We start from the raw sequence: 23,277 nt of genomic DNA, 5'->3' as shown, positions 1-23,277 counted from the left end.
ACCTGAAGTTGAAATGGAAGTGAATAATCTGTAATCCAAAGACACATTGAAGTACAAATACAAAGAAGAGAAACTGATAGTGTTCTGTAAGTGCCTTCAAAAGTGATCAATATGTTAATTTGCTCATGGATTCATTTCAGTTTTTGGCATTACCTATTTCTGTGAAAAGACATTTTTAAAGATGAAGTACATGGTATCTAGTTACAGATCAGCCTTATCAGATGCACATTTGCAATCACTTTTGAACCTTACTTAAGTGTAATTTTTTCAGAAGAGCACCAGTTTTGTGCTTCTCACTAAGGCTATGAAAGGACAATTGTGCATTTTAAATATTTTCAGCACATGCTCTTATGAGAAATAGATTAGTGATGTTGTATTCTTATCATGTATGCATCACTATTTAATTTTTTTATGATCCTTCTGGCCTGCAAAGCCTAAAACAATTTATCTCCTGGTCTTTGTCTAAAAGGGTTTGAAGACCCCTGCCATATGATATCCCCATGTGGAAGGTAACTCTTGAATGTTTTGGTTGTGTCTTACTTTTCTGTTACTTAAACAGAGATTTATCATTGTAATAATTTCTAATAGGTTGAAATTTAAGTAACTGTGGATATTAACATTAGTGATTTTTATAATACTTTTTCTATGGCACTAATAAATGTTTGACATTAATTATGTAAGATAATCTTTTTTCTGAATTTTTAAGTTTTTTTCTGAAATGGCAGGGTTGTAGGGTGAACAGTGGTTGTGGCTGCCTCAGTCTGCATGTCTAGCACTCCCTTGCATTGTTATTGCTGCTGTGTGACACTAAATATTGCTGAGCAAGAGTTTATCATAAACACAAAATTTCTTCATTGATGTTGCAGTACAGTTTACTTCACAGTTAGCTTGTTAGAAACAAACTTTTTCAGAAAAGTAACAGAACAAATATCTTTCATGCTAAAATACTTTTTAAGACAAAACCAGAAAAAAAAACCTCATCATGAAACTTGAACAAACAGCAAACTGAGTTGTACATAGCATGGCACATCATACTATATAATCCACAGTGGATAGTATGCAAGTTGATTTTCTTTTAATAAAGTTGATGTGGTGTGTAAAAATGTTTTCAGAATTTAACAGATATTTAAAATATAGAAGTATATCAGTATGTTTTTTTGTATAAAACCTTTTAATCTCATCATGCCTATTTGTATCAGTTGCCTGCTGTTAAAGATAGATCAATCAGAAAAGTAAAATTTTAGAGTAAAATTTGTCTCTACCTTTATATTTTTAGACTTGTCATTCACCCCATAAGATGTGTTGGCCTAGTGACTGCTTGTATGGAATGTTTTGTTAGGCTTTTCAAATAAATTTGTAAATTAAAATTATAAACGAAAATAATAGGTGTTTTTTTTTCCTTCTTGCCTGTGGGGCTAGACTGGTTTTTACCACCCAGCAGTCATATCATCTTAGCTTCTATCCTGTGAATTGGCTCACACTAATGTTGTTTGACCTATCAAGAATATCATTCAAACAATATGCCATAATTTAACTAAAAGGGCTAAATGAAACATTCCTGTTTTCTTTCTTTGGCTGAAAGCAAACACAAACTTAAACCAGGATCATTCCATGTCAACTCATCCAGAGCTTCTCAGTTCATGTCAAAGATTTCTTTGAATAAATATGAGCAAAAACCTCATTTTGATGTGTTCAGCCATGCAGTACATCTTTAGGATTTTGCATGGCTGAATAAATCAAAATGAAGTTTTTGCTTGAATTTGTTTCAAGAAAATCTATGACATGAACGAGGAGAAATTCTTTTTTCTGGGTGAGTTGGCATGGAATTACTCACCATTATTACAAGCTTTATCATACAGTTATACTTGAGAGAAACATTTAAATGTGCTTTCTTTTTATAATACATAATTTAGACCCCAAGACACAAATAATGAACAATCAAGACCCAAAAGTATGTTTCAAATTTATAATTCCTTTGTTATGCATAATGTATTAGTTTGTTAAATAACCTTTTGCATGGCAGGTTATCAAAATATATAACATCTTAGGATAAAATTTAATTCAAATTTTATCATTTTAGTAAGCATATTCTTGAAATTTTGTCTGATGCCTTTGATCAGTAAGGTTCATGTTTTGAAAGCAGTAAGATACAGTAAGATGCTTCTTTGTAATTGTTTGATGAGCTGTATGATAGTTGCTGGTATTAAGATATTTGGTTTTAATACATTATTAAGTTGTGGTAATAGTACTTTTTCAGGTAAAACCTACACTTTATTTGTATGCAGTCTGTTACATAAGTTATTACTATCAGTGTTATTAATAAACAAGTTAGGCAATGAATAATGTTAAATCCCCTTAGGTGTAACACCCTTTTGTAAAGTTTAATTTTTACCACACCAACCAATAAGTCTACGGAGATCATATTTGAAAACCTGATAATAGTTACATTTTTTATGTCAGTTATTGTAACATTGCCATCTCATCTATAATATAGATTGTTAATGGCTTAATCCCTCAAATGTGATTTTTTGATAGCTGTGTTTTTTTAACAGTTAACAAGTGAAAAGATGTTTAGTTGATTTGTATGAGAAATACTTTCAAGATTTTATGAAAATCTTTATTGTTTATGTTACTTTAGTGGTAAATATGTTTTAGAATTTTTATTACTGCTTTAGTTAGTATAGAATATAATTAATAATTCTCTATAAACTACAAATACATTTTCATCATTTTTCTTGTAGATACTAAAAAAAAGTAAATTTCTCAAGTCAGTTGAAGTTTTTAACATGTACAATGGAATAGGACTTCAAACACCACGGGGTAGTGGTACAAATGGCTATGTCCAGAGGAACTTGTCATTAGTTAAACAAGTGAAAGACAAAGTAAATTACAAAACAGAAGAAGACATCAAGAAACTTGATGCTTTAGCTAACAAGCAACCAAATGAAGACATACTAGCCCATGAAAGGAAACGAAAAGTTGAACTGAAATGTATGGAAATGCAAGAATTGATGGAAGAACAAGGGTAAGTGTTATTATAAAATTTTGAATTAATAATTACATTAACATAAAAAGTAATAGTACTGTTACAACCTCTAAATTGTTTCTTGACCTGGTGTTCACACCTTTCCATTCACAAAATTTTACGGGAATGATTACAAGACCTCATTGTCATTAAAATCACAGTAGCTGTATTTACAAAAAGTTAACTTTCTCAAATTATCTGTGAAGTTTAATGTTCTTGATATAGGTAAGTCAAAAATATTTGTGGCCTTATGAAGTTATATATTAAATTTCCATATATTACTGCATTTTTCTCATTATTCATTTTTCTTATTTTTGTATTTGAAGAGCTGAGTACAAATAAAGTATCACCTAATGGGTAATACAAATTTCAACAAGTTTAGCAAGAAACCAAACTTCTCAGTTTCCCTTTTTAATGTCCAGTGGCTGTATTTGTTGTGCCTGATAAATGAAAGAATAAGAACAAATAGTTGAATTTACTTCAAGCTCTATTAGTGTCAACTAACAATTTTATCCATTTCAGTTCTTTACTTTGCTAATATTACAAAGGTTAAGTTATAACTACAATCAGTATCATTCATTATTACACTGAAAAGTTCCTGTTTAACTATCAAAATGTTTTGCTAGTATATAAATAGATCAAAATATTCACTTTCTTGTCATCTTTGAAATGGTTGGTTCTTCATAAGCTTTTTTCTACTAGCTGGTTAACATATAAGATCAAATAAGGTGATAATCTTTCAAATTAATTTTTGTAGATGTTTTAATTTATCAGCACTTAATTTATCACCCATAAAACCAATTTATTGGAATTGAGCAATCCTTATACTTCCTGATAATCAACAGGGCTTACAATTTACACTGCATACTTGCAACTTGCTTATGGGCCTTCATAATGGGAAGTCAGACTTTTTGCTGCATGTAATTTTACTACATCAGTAGTGTCAGTTAAAATAATCAATTAATGTGACAAAAGTTATCAGCAACTCAAAATTAATGTTCCCAGTTGTTACAGTTTTCAATTATTCAAACTGTCCAAGGAATTGAAATATTGCCATGGTAAATTCTTATTATTTTCTGTTAATTTGAGGCTTCTTAATTTAATCTGTGAGAGACATGAAGATAATCAACTGTTTAAAATTAATGTTTCCAATTATTACATCTATCCAAGTTTCATGTGAGAATAATTATTTGAATGTAATCAATGAATAAGCCTGGCAATTAATTGATTTCACAAATTACCCAACTCTGTGCTTGTGATGCAAAATTGAACGAAAACATAAAACTGCAACTCTAAATTACTGAACTTTTTCACGTGATTAAATGTTGATTCCTGTTACATTACGATTGTTTAGTCACTATTATACACCAAAAGCAATTCTTGTTTGAGTGTTGAATTTAATTGAGTGTTTTCTTATTCCAAGCTACATTAGTATTAACTAATAATTTTGTCCCTTTCAATTTTTTATTTTGTTAATATTACAAATCTAAAGTTATAACTACAATCACTAACATTAATTATTAGTGACAAGTTCCTGTTCTTTCATTGGAGCACTTTGCAGACTGCTTATTGCTGTGTAGATATGTACTAAATCATCAGAGAATGTGTATGAATTGGAACACAATTTTTTTTGTATGCATTAGAGAAATGGCAAATTAAAAGATAAAACATTTTTAAACAAATAGATTATAAAAATGAAACTGATGATGAGCAAGAGTTCTTCAATAACAATAAAAAAGCAAAATTATGTGTTGCAGTAGTTGTTAACACTACCAACAACTGATTAAAATAACTAGGTATTAAACTTTGTTGCACTCTTGAAAATAATTATTTGACAGTGATTGAACTATTGCATATGATATACTGCATGCAAAAGATCAGTTACATTCAGTGAGTGAATTTTAATTCAGTTATTTATCTCAGATGTCATACTTTGATAATTATGGTGTCAATTTAGCCAGTTGATGTTTTGCATGTGTTAGACAGAAAAAAATAATATTTTTACTTTTTTTTATTATTATTATTGAAATTTTGTCTAGGAAGTCTAACATAGTCAGTAAAAAATATTAATAAAGCTTTTCATCATACTTTAATCAACATATCTTTTTAAACTGACAAACTAACATGAAACATCTGTTTAGTGAGTTATTCACAGAGAAAACATTTAATTCCATCTGATATGAAACTATGGATTTATGTAGGAAGAAATCTATAGTTGGAAATTTTTCCTCATAACATTCAAGGTCAGATTTTAAAATATATACATGTATATGAAATGTTGGTTGGTTTACTGACATACTTCATTGGACCATCTGAAGAATTGTTATCCCAGGTTCTCAACCTAAAGAATTATTATACCAAGCCACATTTAATATAAGCTGTATAATCAGGGTAACAAAATGCAAAAAGTCAAATCTTGTGTTTAATACATCCTCATTAACCTTTTTGCAGTGGGTCAAATGTCAAAATCATCTTGTTTATTGACTTGCATTTAAAATTTTATTGAACTGTTATCTTATGAAATTATATCTGTAAATTTTTGTACCAAATTGTGGATTATAAATCAAACTTTAATATTGTATATGAGCTAATTTCTCAATTTAAAAGTAAATGTTAAAAGAACACACCTAATAGATTTTAGTAAGTCACATGGTATGTTCAGTGCAGCATTGTTTAAAATTAGGTGTTTGTGATGTCAAAATACTAAGGTTATAGTTTTGTACAAATTAGGAACTCAAATTACCAATATCAACAAGCTAAAATATAAAAGGAGAACCTTGTATCTTTTTATTTTGCTTATATACTGAATCAAACACAGTGGCTCCATTCACCTTTTTTTCATTTTTGGAAACTGTTCCTTATATCCACTGACTTCAATATATGATATGTTAATAACCAATTGACAGCTTAGAATACCCCTTAATAGTTTTCTTAACTATTTTAATCTGTGAAAAGGGTGCCACATTTTATTGAATAAAATTCCATATTTTTTAAACCTAAATTCATCTTGGTTACTAAGCTTACTTAAGTGTAATTCTGTGGTATCAGTGTAGTTATTCATGGTTTTTCAATTATTCAACTGTATATATAAAACCTAAAAGAAATTTTGTTTTATATTCTCCATGTGAAAAATTTTAAAAAGCTCAGCAACCTATGTCTAGCAGCAACTGAGTTCAAAGGTTGTTGCTAGAAGAGATAATTGTTTGCTCTACTTTATTTATTGTTCTATATTTTAAGAAAAACAAGTTGAATAATTTATTTCTAAATAGTAATAATCTGTAAATAATATTTGAGGTTTTTGGAACAAAGAATAGTTTTTAATCATAACATGAAATCACTCTGCTCTCATACTAGTAGTGAAGCAGACTTGATATTTTCATAAACAAATCTTTAGAAAAATATTTCATTGAAAAATCTGATTTTTTGTGTACAAATGAATTTGTAATATTTAATAAATATTTACCAAATTTTGTGAAAATACACAAGCTGTATCAAACGTTGTAGTGCAAACACTCAACGTGCAAATGAGTAGATGAACTAGTGTATATTATACCAAACCCATTGCAAAAGGGTTAAAAGGCTACCATGTTCTTTCAAACTGAAATTTCAAGGAGGTAGATTGTATCTTTAGTCTGCTCGAAGCTTCATATTGTTTTAGATCTAAATACAACTTAGTTATTAATCTTGATAGACTATGGAGGAATTCTATGGTATCTGTGTAGTAATTTGTGATATTTTGGTTATTTAACTATATCTATACCTTGTTTTATATCCTTCACATGCAGAATTTTGAAATGCTTAGCTACTTATGCCCCTCAGCAACTGAGTTTAAAGGTCATAGGTAAAGAGATAATTGTTTGCTTTGCTTCTGTATTTATTATTCTATATTTTAAGAAACATAAGTTTTTAATCATTTCTTTCTAAAGAGTAATAATCTATATACATATATAATGTATAATAATTAAAATGTGACTACATATTACAAAGTATTATTCCACTAAAACTCAGCCAAGACAAAGAAGACTAAAGGTCAACTTTATATTATAGGATATGTAACATGAGTTTACATGCACCACATCAGTGCAAATTATGTGATGTTGACTCTGTATGACTGGATGGTCAATATAATAAAAAATGATAAATATATATATTCATATATGTAGCATTATGAGATTTAAGCTACATAGACAAAACATTTGTATTTTCACATTATAATTTGTAAGTTATTAAAGCATGCAAAAAGTATAATTTATATTTATTTCTAATTTTTTATGATAGTTATGAGGTTGGTCAAGTGATAGACCCAACTTAGAGTATAGAAAATAGCATAACATTTTGTCTTACTGAAAACAAATGTTTAAAATGTATTTAGGTATCAGAGATTACACAAATAATATTTGTGATTTTGCAATGAAGAATAGTGCTTTTAATCATAATATGAAATCACTTTGCACTCAGACTAATAACGAAATAACTATTTTTACAAACAAGTCTTTTGTAAAAATGCTTCATAAAACAGTTATTTTTTATGCACAAAAGAATTTTCAATCTTACTAGAAGTCTTATCAAAATTTGTGAAGATGTACTTACTGCATCAAAAGTTATAAATTCTTGACACATGCAAATGTGTATACAAACTTGTGTATGTTAAACTGAGTCCATTGCAAAAGGGTTAATCCTTAGCGATTTCAAAAAAAAATTATTTCAGCCAATATTTCACCATTGCAGCTTCATCAGAGCAGTTAGTATTGTAAGTAAATAGCTCGTGTACTACTAAAACTGATATGGTCATAATATCAAAACTAGTTTTCATTACTATTTGGAGAGTAAAATATCTTTTTTTGCTTTTTATTTCTTATTGCCAAAATATGCAAGTCCTTTCAGTTTAAAGTATTAATAGAAAAAATATTAACAGCAACCATTTAAAGCAATAATTGGCTGTTATTCTTTTTACAGACGTATATATACGTCTTCAGCTTGTCAAAGGAGATAGCCTAAACAATCAGAATGCTCCAAATATAGCCTTTCATGTTCATATAATCTCCAGCAAGTGTGTACATGCATTTAAAACAACAGGTGAACCTGACGATGACTGAAGAAGGTCAAAATGTTGTTTGCTTTTCTATGTAAAATATTTTCTCAACCCATATGAGCCATTTTAACATATATATTTCTCTACAAGTGGGTTTTCTCGACATCACTGAGGTCACATTATTGAACAAATTATTTCATAACAATTACACTCTTAACAAAGAAGAAATTTAAATTTATTTCTAATACTTAAATTCAAGTTTCCAATTTTATTATTACACTACTAGAACTTTTCATGAAATATTTATTTAAGTATGAAACAGTTCTAAATATTGAACTAGGTCATTTCTAGTTCTTAAACTGTCAAAGAAAAGAAGCGAAGCACCACACTAACAGCCTGTTTTTTGTATTTTCCAGCATTCTCATATTTTTATTTTTACAGTTATTTAATTTTAGTAATTTTTACACAGTTCATTTTTTGAGTATAAGCATGTTTATTATTTTTAAAGTTAAATGTGTAATTTTTTTATATTTGCTAATAGTAATTTTTAATATTATACATTTTATACAGCTATTGTCAAGAAGAAATTGATAAAAAAGTGGCAGCATTTCGTTTGATGTTATCGGAAAAGATAGATACAGGGGAGCAGGATGTTGCTAGAGATGATTCTGGACGACCAATGTAAGTTACTTTGTACTGAGCTGATTGAACTTTCTGTGTAGTTTATGATGTTATCCTGTAGTTTACTGTATATGTTACACATCGTAATTTATCATGGATGTATCTCCAATTTATTATGTTGTGTATTTTAGGTATTACAACTTCAAATAACTAGAAGTTTAAATTTGAATTTAGAAGTTAATTGAATGTCAATATATATAAAATTTAAGATATTTATGAACAAAATTCATACACAATTTTCTTTTGTAACAAAAGTATATTTTTGTATACAAATGATACAATTTATAATAATGGTTATTACGGTTTAAGATTTGTATAGAAGTTTTACAAACTTACAAACTATACTGAGTTGTCTGTCTAGTCTAGAACTGAATATTTTATTGATGGTCCAGATCCACAACAAGCAAATTAATTCTGAGATGATATTTTTACACCTCATTTTAGCTAGCTAGCTCTCGTTTCCTGGCTGGCTTCATTCCACTTACAAGTTGATTTTTTACCAGAAAAAATATATTTAAAGTCTTTGTAGAAATACTAACACCCAAAGTTAATTTACTAAAGTTTGTAATGTTCTAAAGCTGTAAACGTCTCTGGTCAAATATCTGTAGTTTTCTGATTAAAAAACGTCTGTTACAATTATAGCTTCTGAGGCTTGTAGTATACTGACTGTAGCTTACTGACAATATTCTATTGCTGTCTCTCCACATCAAATTATAAACTTTATGTGAGGTTTTTGAAAATTCAGTAGGCAACAATATAAAACATTGATTCTAACTCTCAAGAATCTTCTACAGATTTATAGAACAAGCAAGAATTGTGCTACTCACATTTAACAATATGCATTACTTGCACTAAACTGAAACAAATATAGTTGTTAAAATATATATATACATTAACAGTAAATCTGTTACATATGTTTTATGAAATCTCTTTGTGAACATATTACAGCATGTATTAAGACCTTTGTAAAATATTGCATTAATAATTCCAGTTCTGCAACAGTTTATTGTGCATTATGATTACCATCAAAGTGCTAGTGTTTATAAAACATTTCATGTTACAAGATTCACGTTTTTTTCTGCTGGAAGACACCACAATATATTGTGAATTATTAAAGTAGCCATTGTAATGATACAAGGTGATTTATACAATATAATTGTTATTTATATAAATTAAAACATATCTGTGGAGTGCACTCGATGTATTAAAAGTAATTAATTTATATCTATCAATATTTGTGGTTATTACGGTTGGTTGGAACTTGTATCTAGTTACTTTTAGCAGCAATAGATGGCAGTGAAGTTTACATAAAAATTCATGACTTTTCCACTTGATGAAATTTGTGTAATGTTTATAACATGCTGGCTTTTACTCTCAATTAATTTTAATCACAATAACAATAATAGATTTTAATGTTTCACTTTATTTAAGTCAATAAAATGAAACACAGGAAGGTTTCAGCATTGGTGTAGTTAGATAGTTGAGAAAAAAATTGGCCTAAGAAAAGTCCTACCTCTGTTAGTGGAATTTTTTTTTTTTAATAGTTCTGTTTTTAAATTAGTTGCTGTAAAGGAATATTGTTACTATTATTAGAACTGATATGTTCGGGAAAGTCACATGATCAAGCATGCTCTCTTTTCTGAACTGAAAAACTGAATACTAGACATCATTGATTTTCAGTTTCTTCTGGTCTCTCTCTACTAAAATGATTTATTGCAAACTTTTTCAAAACATTAACATAAAATATAAAGATTGTTAGCAATCTATATTAAAAAAAATGGCTTAGTTAAATACCAATCTTACACCTTAAAAAGTATGGTACTGTGAAGTAATTTGTAGAACAGAAAACATTCCATGACAAAACCTCACTTTTGCATGAGGATATTATGTGACAGTAAACCTCCATCAACAGCCTCTCAGTGCAGTAACTCTTACATTGCATTTGCTTTCAGAATAACTTCATTTTTTTCCTCTACATTAAATTTAATTTATACAGGGTTTTCGGAAAGTCAATGTGCAGTTTTGTAATCATATTTTATTAAGTCTATTTCAAGCTCACAACTGATAGCGGTGTTTAGAAACAAAACAAGAAGGATCCAGTCCTGTATTGATGCCAACAGGGGTCACTTTCAACATTGTTTATAATTGTCATTCATATTTACCTCCTGCATTCTATATTGAAACATGTCTGTTAATAAATATATAAATGCACAGTGACTTCCCAAACACCCTATTTATTGACATTTCTTATCTTAGTTCAATTTCTTAGATTTGCATTCATTAACAAAATTTTGAATTTTGTTTTACAAAGCATTGAGTTCTATCATGAATTCTCAAGTGATGGTGACTTGTACTTTATCCTGTGAGGGTAACAACATCACACTCACACTTCGACTATGACTTTTAGAAGCTCGTTTACTGTTAAAGATGATACAACCACTGCATAGCATGTTGTGGGGTTTCTCTTGGATAGTGGGCTTTCTCCTCCTCTCTGTTCAGCTGACATTCCCTCCCTTAGTTTGATAATGACTAGGAAGATGATAGGTTTGGTTGGCCTTATGCTCTACCTGGACTTTATTTGGGTACCATATTATCAGTTGAAGAAAATCCTGAACATTCCACTATCTTTCAGGGCATGATTTTTTTTATGTGTTCCATTCTTTGTATGATTTTTCTGCTTGTTTTCTCCATAAAACCAGTACTTTGTATTTCCTCCCACACGTGGGTGCTTTGCACCCAGCCTGTAATCGTACTATAAGTTTTGATAATATGTGTGCATCTTTACAAAATTTTGTAGATCATTGGTAAATATTACAAGGCTTTTGTACAAAAAAATATCAGATTTTAAATTAAAGATCTTTTCTGAAATTTTTCTTGTGGAATGTTGACTATCCAAGATACAAAGTAATTTTTATTGTAAGATTAGAGATACTCTTCTCTGAATATTGTCAGATTTCATTTATGTAAGTCTGTACAACTTTCTAGATAATTATGAAACTTTTTTTTTGAAAAAATTTGTATTCTACTTACATTAATTGTATATAGGTTTGGTTGACTTGACTGATCTCACAACCACCATGAAAAATTAGGATATAAATCTCAAGTTACTTGTTTTGTATTATTGTTATAACAGGAAACCATAAATGCTTATTCTAAATAGTTTAAATATGGTAACATTATACATCTATTTATATTTATTAATTTTTTTTTGTTTATTGACCTTTGAGTTATGTGTGACCAATTGATAATACCGCCCATCAATTTGTAAATCACATGACACATATGCAGCTCACATTACCATGTTCAATAGCATAAAACTGGCCTTTGCAAAGTACAAATTTTATTTTAATACTAGCACATCAGTATTTTGTATTTGGTTACCATACATTACATGTGTATGTGTGTGGATATGTTATTACTATTTATAAATATATTTTGAAATTTAAGTTATTTTTCTTAAAGCTATAATAGCAAATACACAAGATCTGATCTCTACTACTTATGATGTTATGAAGCAGTTTTGTATTCACTTGTACTTACTAAGCCATGTCAAATTTTGCATGTGAAGGATGTAAAAAATAATCGTTTTTGTAAGTTTTTTATGTATTTTGAAATGAAAATTATAAATTATTATATTGATACCATAAAGTTTCTCTGTAATCTATCAGGCTTTGTAACTAAGTTGTATTTTTAGAGTCTAAAAAAATCTCATTTTTAATCAACATATTGCCTTGATTACAACTCTTAAACACTAATGATATCTTTATCTTCTTAAGTAGTTAAAATGCTTTATGTAGTCCATAATAGCACTTTTGATGGGTTATAAATATGTAATAGAGGGAATGCATGTAAGTAAACAAGTATTTTCAAAAGAGGAACAAAATAACAGAACTAGTGTTGTGTATTCTCTAAGTATAATTATCTTAGCAAATAGAAAAGGTAGGAGGTTGTTATTTTATATTTTGTTTTATCAGTATTGGTAATTTGAATTTCTAATTCATAAGAAACTATAGATGTATTGGGGGCATTATAAAATGTAATCTTACCAGAAACAGATGATGATGCATCATGTGACACACAAAAATTGATATTTAGTTTTTTAATATTTAATTTTAAATTAAGAAGTTAAACGATATTTAATACTGAAATTCAAATTATAATACACAGTTTGATACCAGAATTATTGATATATTTTTTTATATATATATTCATGGAATATTACTTTAATAAACTTTATAAAATAAGCCTGCATATATAATGAAATGCCCTCTGACTTGTACGTATATAGGAAAGGGTTAATATTGTGTTGCACACACTCACATATGCTCTGTTTGAACCATTGGGTTCTTGTAATTTATAAGACTTGTTTTCTTCCTCCTACTTCTTACTAGTGCCCACTGTTGAGATAGGGTGTTCTGCAAGACCTCTAGAATTATATTTGTGGTATACATATTTACTCAGTTGTCCAATTCAGACAATATCAATTTTATGGACTATCACGGAAAAAAAAAACAGCACCAGGAGATGTCTGCCCATTTCTTTAACTTATGCTTGCTGGGTTTTTGCCATCCTACTGGTATAGAGTAATTGTTGCATGATGCTATTATGTTATCATGCTCCAACACAGTTCTTGTTAATTTTCAGTTATTATTGAATAATCTGACTCAGTATCAATACAGTATACTACTTTCATACCATTAATTTTTAGTGTTAAGTGTGGCAGATTGGGTTTAGTTGTAATGAAATAATTAATGAGTTCTTACTTTCATGATATTCAAAACCTTCTTTGACCTCTGCTCTCATTTCTTGACTGCTGTACTTCATATTTTTGTTTGTTGTTTATAAACTTTAACATTTCCTTACCTGCAAATGTATTTCTGATATAACCTCTTCATGTGGTTAAGCTATCTTTCCCACACATCTGCCTTAGGGAGTTGCATACCACTAGCCTTTAGTTAATTCCCACCTAATCTCACAAGAATAAGAGGATGACACACATCCTATTACATTAACAATCTCTTATGTATTTGCATTTGTGAATTTTCATTTTTTGACAAGGTAAGAAATAATATGGTGCATCAGATGTAGGGGTGGATAGGTGGGACTGTAAGTATGTAGAGGTGTCTGTTGGAAATACATTTTCAGATGAGGAAAATGTTAACTTTACTGATGGTTTATAACTTGTTGCCTGTCTATTCTGTAAAATATGATAATGTTAATAAATATAGTTGAAAACGGATTTCTTTTGCAATTTTAAAGATTTATATTTATTTGTAAGCATGATTTTTTTAATGATATCACCAAAATTTTCTTTGGGATCCTTTGTTTCATGTAGGTAAAAGTTATGGATCTTCAATAAATAAAGGTTTTTAAAGAGCTCTTCCTGTGATTCTATCACCAGAACAATGTCTTGGTTTCTGTTCTATTTATTAGTTCTGCATTATAAGGAGTGGTTTATTGCAGTTATTAAACTGCTTTCTAATAGATGTCAGCTTGTACATATAGAATATTCTTAAACCAGTACCCATAAAAACTGATCATTTTCTCCAGCCTTTCTAATTTTCACTCACAATTAATATTTAAAGTTTGTTTAGAATAAAATAAACATTTCTAGAGAACCATGTCTTATTGTTTTATTAGAGATTGTTACCAGAAAAGATAATATTAATTTTCTAACTAGGAAATTACCAAATTAGCTTATTAACCTTATCAAGATGTGTCTTCCTGTGGTCATGGTTCAAAAGCCACATCATTGCATTTGTTGACTTATGTTCAAAATTTAATTAAATTACTATTTTATGAATTTGTATTTTCTATTTACTGATATACCCCTCTTGTACTACATCAAATACAGTGGCCCTGCTCACTTTTTTTTCTATTTTTGTAAATGCTCCCTTATATACACTTATTTATGTCTGTGACATGTGAGTAACCAATCTAAAGCTCAGAATTTGCCCTAGTGGCTTTCTCAACGTTTTTTCAAGTGTCACATTATCTTTTCTTTCATTTCGAAACAAAAATTTAGGAAGGTAGATTGAATCTTTAGTATGCTCAAAATCTCATATTTTTTAGACTCAGATACTGCTTATTTACTAAGTTTGATAAATTACAATGGAATTCTGTGGTATTTATGTAGTTGTTTATGATTTTTTTGTTATTTCAAATGTATATACAAAATGTAGAAAACTTATTTCATTACACATGTGCAATATTAAAAGTCTTAGCAACCTACAGCAAATGAGTACAAAGGTCATCATAACTAGAAGATATAATTGTTTACTACACTTATTTACTTACTGTTCTGTTTGAAGAAAAATAAGTTCAAGAATTATTTGTAAATAACTATAATGTATATAAATTAAATGTGACTGTATTTTAGAAAGTACTATCACTAGTTCACTGAAACACAGCCAAGACAGGTCACCTTGTAAAAGTTAGTTTTATATTATTGGATACAGTAACATATAGTGCATATGTGCTGCATCATTTGTAACTTTGTTGATGTTAACCACTAATGATGAAAGGTCAATATAATAAATATATAATATGACATTTAAGGCATTTACGCAGTTGACTACTTTCTTTCCCTCTAGTGTATCAATTTAGAATAAGGGAATGGCTGTGTATAAATAACTTTTGTATAAACCTTTACAAAAATTTGAAACAAACCCACAACAAAGATGCAAAGCATTCAAAATCATTTCATATTTAAGTATGGTTTGATTTTTGTATATAAAATTCTTGATGGTACCTGCCTACTTTGAAATATGTATCTGAACAAAATGTAGAATAGTTTTTAATATAGCTTGGAATATATGTTTTATTAGTTTATCTGTTTAGGAGTAAAATATGTTTTATAACCTTTTTTGAGAATGTGCTTTATACAGGGTGTTTGGAAAGTCACTGTGCAGTTTTGTAATCATATTTTATTCAGTCTATTTCAAGCCAGCAACTGATAGTGGTGTTTAGAAACAAAATAAGAAGGATCCAGTTCTGTATTGATCCCAACAGGGGTCACTTTCAACATTGTTTATAATTATCATTCATATTTACCTCCTGCATTCTATATTGAAACATGTCTGTTAATAAATATATAAGTGCACAGTGACTTTCCGAACACCCTGTATTTTTAGATAGTGTATATGTGTGCATGTGTATCTAGCTGAGGAGTAAGTGCATTCTGATCATTATAGGTAAGAACAGTATATTAGACTAGATGTATTTCTGCAAGGTCCTTGAAAGTGTTCTATTGTTGAAGTTCATATGTCATGCTATGTTGTAGCCTGCTGAGTACGTAAATCTTATGATTCATGGTTTGTGCACATTTTACTGTCATTGTGACAGGTCAAATTGCAAAGTTAGGTGCCCCTTATTTGACACCTAATTATCAGTGGAATAATGATTTGCCTTTTGTCAATGAACTTCTTAAACATTTATAACAATCAAACGTCATTTTTTGGATAGACAGGGAGTGGTATAGATGTACTGAGAGTTGATTTATAGTGATAAAAAATGCGTAATCTCTTGACCAGATTGGTATTAAAGATCAAAATTATTCGTTTTTTAAAAACTTAGAATGAGGGAAATAAAAAGACAGAAATGGTGATAAACAATTCATTCGAACTTTAGTAAAGTTAGCAATCATGGATAAAAAATGATCGCCCGTCAGGGACTCAGTATGGTGGATGAGGGGTGCTGTAAAAGAACCAATTACTTCAACCATCCATCAGTGACATCTCAAGCTGCTGAGATTTTATGCTCTTGTCATGTAGGTCTGAAGCAGGGTTTCCATGGCAACCTTGCCCACTAGGCGAATGATTTAATAGAAATTTTTAGGGAGGCCGGCTCTTTGGCTGTGAAAGATAGTTGGAGCTTTTGTGCGGGTAATCACGCGCTGTTACGTTTAATTTAAAAGCCATTCTAGGACCCCGTATGTAAATATGTGTTCTTCATAACTAAACTTTAACTTAACTGCATTCTTTTTCTTCTGTTTTTTGCTTCACAAAAGAAATGGATAATAAGTTTTACTTACTAATAAAAATGTAAATTTCTACACTCAAAGAATTACTGATTCGAAATAAATAGTAATTAATTTCAGGGAAACAATGAAACAGTTTTCTTAAACAAAACATGCAAGTGCTTTTTTAATTCCGTTATTCTAAACTCTGGAAGTAAACTTATAACCACACAAATACAAACAGAAAACGTGAGAAAACAGTAGGGAAAGAAGTAACCCACAAGATTAAAAACTGAACTTGGCTTTAAATAACAACATATTAATTACTTTCTGTCAATAAGCTATTTTACTAACTAAGTCAGTCTTCCAGTAAAATAATGTACAGAGAGAAAAAGCACAAATCCGTAAGTCTGAAGTTGACACTAGAAACTAAACCAGTTATGTACATTACAATGCCTTTTATAACGTTGACTTACCTATAGTAACACTTCAGTTTAATTGATTGGATTAATCATCCACATTAGAATATGTCTTAAATCGTCATACCACCTACATTAACACCCCAGTCTAACTTGTTTTTTTGGCCACAAGCCTGCAAGAGCTAGAAGAATATAAGAGTTAAAATCCCCATTCCTTTGACTTATGTCAGCACTTACATGTTCAAACAAATCATGTTGCTTATCTTTGTCTTATTTATATGTTTTAACATAGTCCTATACAATTAATGTATGTTCCTTTGTTTGGTGATAATTAGCCATAATTTATTATATTTAATGATAGGTCAGATGATATATACTTTTATGAATAAAAATACAGCATTTAATTGCTTACAAGTTACAATGTCTTTGTTCGAAGATGTTTCTCTTTGGTGCCTTTGTGTTATGTTCTGAAGTTTTTATTGGCCGTAATAACCAAATTACCATTTAAATAAGAATGAATACCATAATAATATTGCAGCATAAGGTGGGATTTTAGGTAGAATTATTTGTGGTTGTACACTTTTGTAAGTCTGGGAAAATCCAACATTTTGACTAGAAAGTCAGTGGAAATGTTTTGTCCTCGTCATGGCACATCTTTACAAATGTCGTGTTTAATGTAAAATGTTAACTGCGATCTCACGCGTCCTGGAAGATATAAACATTTTTATACTTAATTTCTTGGCCTGGAAAAGTCTCCTTAAGTGGGGGAAAACCTAAAAAACTTGAAAAACTGTGATTTTAAGAACTGTATCACGTGACTTTCTAAAGTAAAGGTCTGGGATGGCCTGGTGGTTAAGACACTCGATTCGTGTCGTGAGTTCGAATCCTGTTACCAAAAATGAAAGGGATTCAGCCGTCAATCCCACTTATTTTTGTTCAAGAGTTGACAGTGAATGTCGTTGAATATCCTGTTATTATTTTAGAATTAGGGACAGCTAATGTAAATAGCTAACCGTAAAGTAGCTTAGCGCAAAATCCAAAAAGAAATCTGACTTATTAATAATTTTTCATTTCATTGAACAGCTAAATTAAAATGTGGTTAAATAAAATTTAAATAACTTAAAAGGTATGAGGGTGGTGTAGATATGTGGCGTGACGCAAATCTTTAATGAAAAATGGCTAAAATCCCCTGAAAAATTATTTTTCACCAAGAGTTAATTAATGAACATGTTACTTCAGTATGTAGATAATTAAACATATTGCTGAAGTCATTAGAGCAACTGTTTATTATGTTGTGGGGTAAAATGAGTTTAGTCCTGTAGTGTAGTAAGACGTACAGTACACTATAAATGACCCTATTCTGGAAGTTTCGATTCAGGTAGTATTCACTCAAAATTAATTTCAAACGGCTTCAGTTCTGTTAGTTTGCCTTGTTTAATGTGATAGTTGTTCACTCTTTCCCTGAGTACAAACATGCCGAGCTTCTTTGGAAATTAACTGGGGTTCGTTTTCGTGGTTCACTCTGTTAACTAGTGTTCATATTACAGTAATCAAGGGGAGTTTGTTCGTTTTACCACCGAATGTTTAGATTGTTCGATATGCATCGTAATATATGTCAAATATGACGGAGACTGAGAACACTTTTTTTTGTTCAGCAGTAGTTTATTTTATTTTCATTTTTTTAAACTGCGAAGAAATAACTAATACGTAGCACAGGAGAAGAGTGAAAGACATTCTTGGAGACAACTCTCGTCGCCTTCACCGCATTAACAGTTTGAAACAACATTTTATGAAGATGGCAACGGTGGCAACAGATATATTAGAGGACAGGGACGCAGGACAATGAAACGTATAAAACTGCGTTTGTTACACCCGTTATCTGTATTAATTCTTTGGGCATATTTCCAGTTGTGTACGTGTAAGTTATCACAGTACTGTACTGTTGAAACTACGCGGGCATATGTAATTTCCGGCTACGTAAAATGTGCGGTTCGTTTTCTGTTTGCAAACGGACCAAAACTACCTGTACATGTGAATTCGGTTCATTTCGTTCGCCAGTCGAACTTTGCTGTTTAAAGTTTTATAAACAAAAATAATCGTTCCGAGTCCGAAAAATCGTCCCACTTTGAATAAATCCATATACTACAACAGTGATTCTCAAATTCTCTATTTGAAAATATTTCAAATCGTGACGACCCACGCACACACGAAATCCTACAAAGTGATAGCACTTTACTGTATATACTTTATAATATGTGTTATCGCAATATTCTTTATGATCTCAAGATTTCTTTACAATAACTTTGCGATCCTTTTTTATCTTGACTCAAAATTTGAGAAATTGTCTTAGGATATGTAACCATAGTTCAGGAGTATAGTCTTATACGTAGCTTCCAGTGCACATGACCGTATATCAGGAGTAAAGATCTATTCCAAGACACTCATTACGAGTATTCATATTATAGTTTAAGGAAAAATTTGAAATACGCCCACCATACTTAGCACGTATTATCACGTATTTTTATTATCTTTTTTCCGATTTATTTGTTTTTGTTGTTATTAACACTAGCAGAAACGCCACCCAATTACTAATTGTAGTGTTCATACCTCATTGAAAACAGAAAACGTGTGAATTTGCTTTTAAAAAAAAATTGGGAAGTGCTGCATGCGAAAAGTGTTCGGATTGTGCTTTATAGTCGTACGTGCAACACATTGCATCAAAATGATAGAAAGTACACATTCAAAACTTTCCTAAATTGTACTGATATAAGCTGTAATGTCTTTGCATACCATAGTTATTTGTATAATTGTGTGAATATTGAAATTCCAAAGAGTGAAATTTTGTATGGATTTTAGTTTGTAGTTCCATTTAATGGATGGCGAAGGAGTTATAGTGAGCTGAAATTTATTTGAAACTACACGTGGTATAAAAAAACGAAAAAAACGCCATCTACACGGTTGTTCACCAAGCTTTAATGTGTTCATAATTTGACCTGTTTTAGATTAAGATAAAATGCTTCTGTGAAACCACATTTTGGACTTATATCCCATGCAATAATTTATTGGGATTAGCAGATACCGAAGCTGAAAAAGTATGACGTAAGTATTTTTCAACACGTTATAAAACACCGGCTGCCGTACGTACAGTATGAAGCTATCAGTATAGCTTATAACAGTACAGAGTACTGGCTTACGTGAATACTGTAATATTTAACACTTTCCTCAAACAGTGTGACGTCATCAGTAATGTTTAAAATAGTTCAAATCACTGACTGTTGTTTTGTTGTGGTTTTGAATTAAGCACAAAACTACATAATAGGCTCTCTGTTCTCTGTCCCACGGGTATCAAAACCTGGTTTTTAGCGTTGTAAGTCCGTAGAGAAACCATAAATCTTATAATATTTAACACCTCCTTTAAACAATGATGCAACCAGCATTGTTTAAAACTAGTATAGAATACTATAATGATTTTATATGTATGCTACATATTTCTTGACTTTTACTTTTGTAAAAATAAAATAAATCTGTTGCATACATAAAGAATCATTAAACAGTTGGTCCGCTGTACAGTATCGAATTATAAATTAAGCACAATGTCATAATATTATTCACACACCTAAATTCATTTAGGTTATTGTATGATGAATTAAAAAGATATAAAAAACCGTGAAATCTAGATAAAGTACTGGCTGCGGTAAATTTTATGGTATGTAACACCTACCACAAACAGTATATTGTTATGAACATTGGCATATCGATCACAGAATATTATAGGTAAATTTGAAAATGGTCTTGTAATATAATATTCGAAAATATAAAGGGTCAAGATGGAAAATTTGTGAGTTATTTTGTGAAAAAAAAAGTATAATGAAATTTAAACAAAGTTACGTAGTAAAATAAAGATTAATTAGGAATTATTTTACTCTTCATCATTGACTGAGGAACATTGGTTTAATACAGAAACAATGTACGCGAAGAGAACTATGCAATAATTACGTTTAGAAGCACACAACCGAAGTTGTAATATTTAATTCGTTATTGTTCCCATTTCATTCAAGGCTCGAAGCGTTTTATGTACCTTTGTTTTATAATAAACCATAGTTCCTGCTCCTAAACTCGGAGGAAGAAAAAAGGAATTTTGGTGATGGGTGTAGCACGTGTTCAACGCCAATAAAGTGAATATCTTAGATTCCAAGCCCTTAGGATGCAAGATAGTTTCTCATATCGTTTTCCATAACATTAGTTACAAACTCACATATCGAATCATTGAAGTGGAAACATTATGGCAAGCACTGTAGTATGCTGCAGAGTCCACCCGCGAGACAGTTGCCGTTTCGATGTTATTAAAAGTCTGAAATTGCAGCCTGCATCTTTGCACAACCAGCGGTTACGTTGGATCAATAAAACAGGACGTGTGTGGCGATAGCGTCGCCATCAGTGGTTCACTAAGATTGTGTAACTTTACTCATCTAAAGTATTCGCTCTTCATATTTCTATCACAAGAGGTAATTCCGGTGCAAGTCTTCTTTTCTCTTCGAGCTAGGTTTTCGGTCGTAATCTTCTAAGCACCCGAATTGTTTCACAACATACGAATGTAATTTCGTTAAATATCCACCGAAACTTTTGTTTCCTGCCTTTGGGATATTAGGGTTTTATTACCATTCTGCATGTGTTTAAGATTAGAATTTCATTTGAAGTGGTAAAGCCGTATATGGCAATTCTAATACGGTTCGTTTCTCATCAGACGAATTACAGCTTTCAGCATGCAGGTACTTTAAACCAAATATTTGAGTACAACAAAATAAATTGGGAAAAGTAGGAAGAGTGAGTGTGATAGTGGAACAGAATACTGGTTTTATTCTTTAAGCTGCAGTACTCTTGCATTGATATTAGTGCTGTTAGTTTGCAGAAAGCTTTGAGCTCCACACCCCTGCTACATGTATATATCTGAGATATGTTACTAAGGCGTGGAGCTCAATCCTTTTTCATTTGAATGTCTGCTGATGCAGCTTATATGAACTAAAGTGGAGACCAATGCAGAAACAAGTATTCTCATTCTCATTATACTGAGTTATAGGTGGACGGAGTGATACATATAAGGGGACAGATTAGTGTTATATTTAGAATTTTTTGGGCCCTCATCAAGCATGCCCCCTCAACACAACTTTATTGAGTGAGTGGCACTTCGGATATCGTATTAGAAAAATCATTAGATCATGAAATGGATTTAATTAACTTTTTGTATCACCATAAACATAAACATTTGTCGAATATATCAAAGTGTTTAGAAGAAACAAACAGAAAAATAAGTTTAAAAATTAATTTAATCTGATCACAAAAATCAGAGCACATATACTTGGAAAATTGTAAAATAGAAATAAACTAATTTCTAAATATTTTACTTGCTTCCTTTTTCTTCTCATACTACATTTATCAATTACCTATTCGAAGTTCATTTGTTTTATAATTTCGTTTTCAATACATACAGTGCCAAAGCTGTTAATTTTCCTTGCGAAAGATTGATACATAAGTAATTCTCGACTTATTTGAGTGTAGAAAACTCCGTTACGCGCTTGCATTTGTAGTTGATGTCGTTAAATGTATTCGAAACATTACTTCCATATTAGAGAATTTGTTGTTATATTAGTTTCAAAAATATAATTTAACATCTCTCTCGGCGTCCTTTTTCCTTTTTTGCTAGAGTTAAAAACTGATACGCCCCCAGTGGTACAGCAGCATCTCTGCGGACTTACAACGCTAAAAACCGGGTTTCGATACTCGTGGTGAAAAGAGCACAGAGAAACCATTGTGTAGCTTTATGCTTAATTACAAACAACAACGAAAACTGATACATTTGATCATCGAAATATTTACTATTTCGTTTTCTGTAGTAATTTTAATTCATTTGTGAATGACGAAACGTTCTATTAGTATTTAATAGATGAATGTATGTCAGTGTTTGAAATCAACCTTTATGACAATTGTGATACTAATATTTCTCGAGTAGAAAGTATTCTTGAGAAAGACTTTTGTACGTATTAAAGGAGCATCCCCTGCGTCAGGGTCATTAATTTTTTTTCTTCTAATGGTTCCGTTTTTTTTAAATCGTAGTATTGTTCATATATATTTAAAATATTCTACAAGAACTTGATACAAGTCTGTC

The 23,277-nt window shown here is 30.3% G+C and overlaps 1 protein-coding gene across 7 annotated transcripts in view; it reads left to right on the top strand.

Moving 5' to 3' along the window:
- LOC143244784 (uncharacterized) overlaps positions 1-23,277 on the top strand; it is a 129,358-nt gene that overhangs the window by 25,463 nt on the left and 80,618 nt on the right. For all 7 annotated transcript variants that reach the window (XR_013025323.1, XM_076490094.1, XM_076490096.1 and 4 more), the window contains exons 2-3: positions 2,742-3,025; positions 8,628-8,738. Coding sequence is in view for 6 of the 7 variants with exons in the window: in XM_076490094.1 (XP_076346209.1) it covers positions 2,787-3,025; positions 8,628-8,738 (350 nt within the window). In the remaining variant the exon portion in view is untranslated. The remainder of the gene's footprint in view (positions 1-2,741; positions 3,026-8,627; positions 8,739-23,277) is intronic.

The sequence above is a fragment of the Tachypleus tridentatus genome, chromosome 2 (genome assembly GCF_004210375.1).
Source record: "Tachypleus tridentatus isolate NWPU-2018 chromosome 2, ASM421037v1, whole genome shotgun sequence".
Classification (NCBI taxonomy): Eukaryota; Metazoa; Arthropoda; class Merostomata; order Xiphosura; family Limulidae; genus Tachypleus; species Tachypleus tridentatus.
The sequence above is the reverse complement of the archived record's forward strand: the minus strand, read 5'-3'. Positions and strand labels throughout refer to the sequence as shown.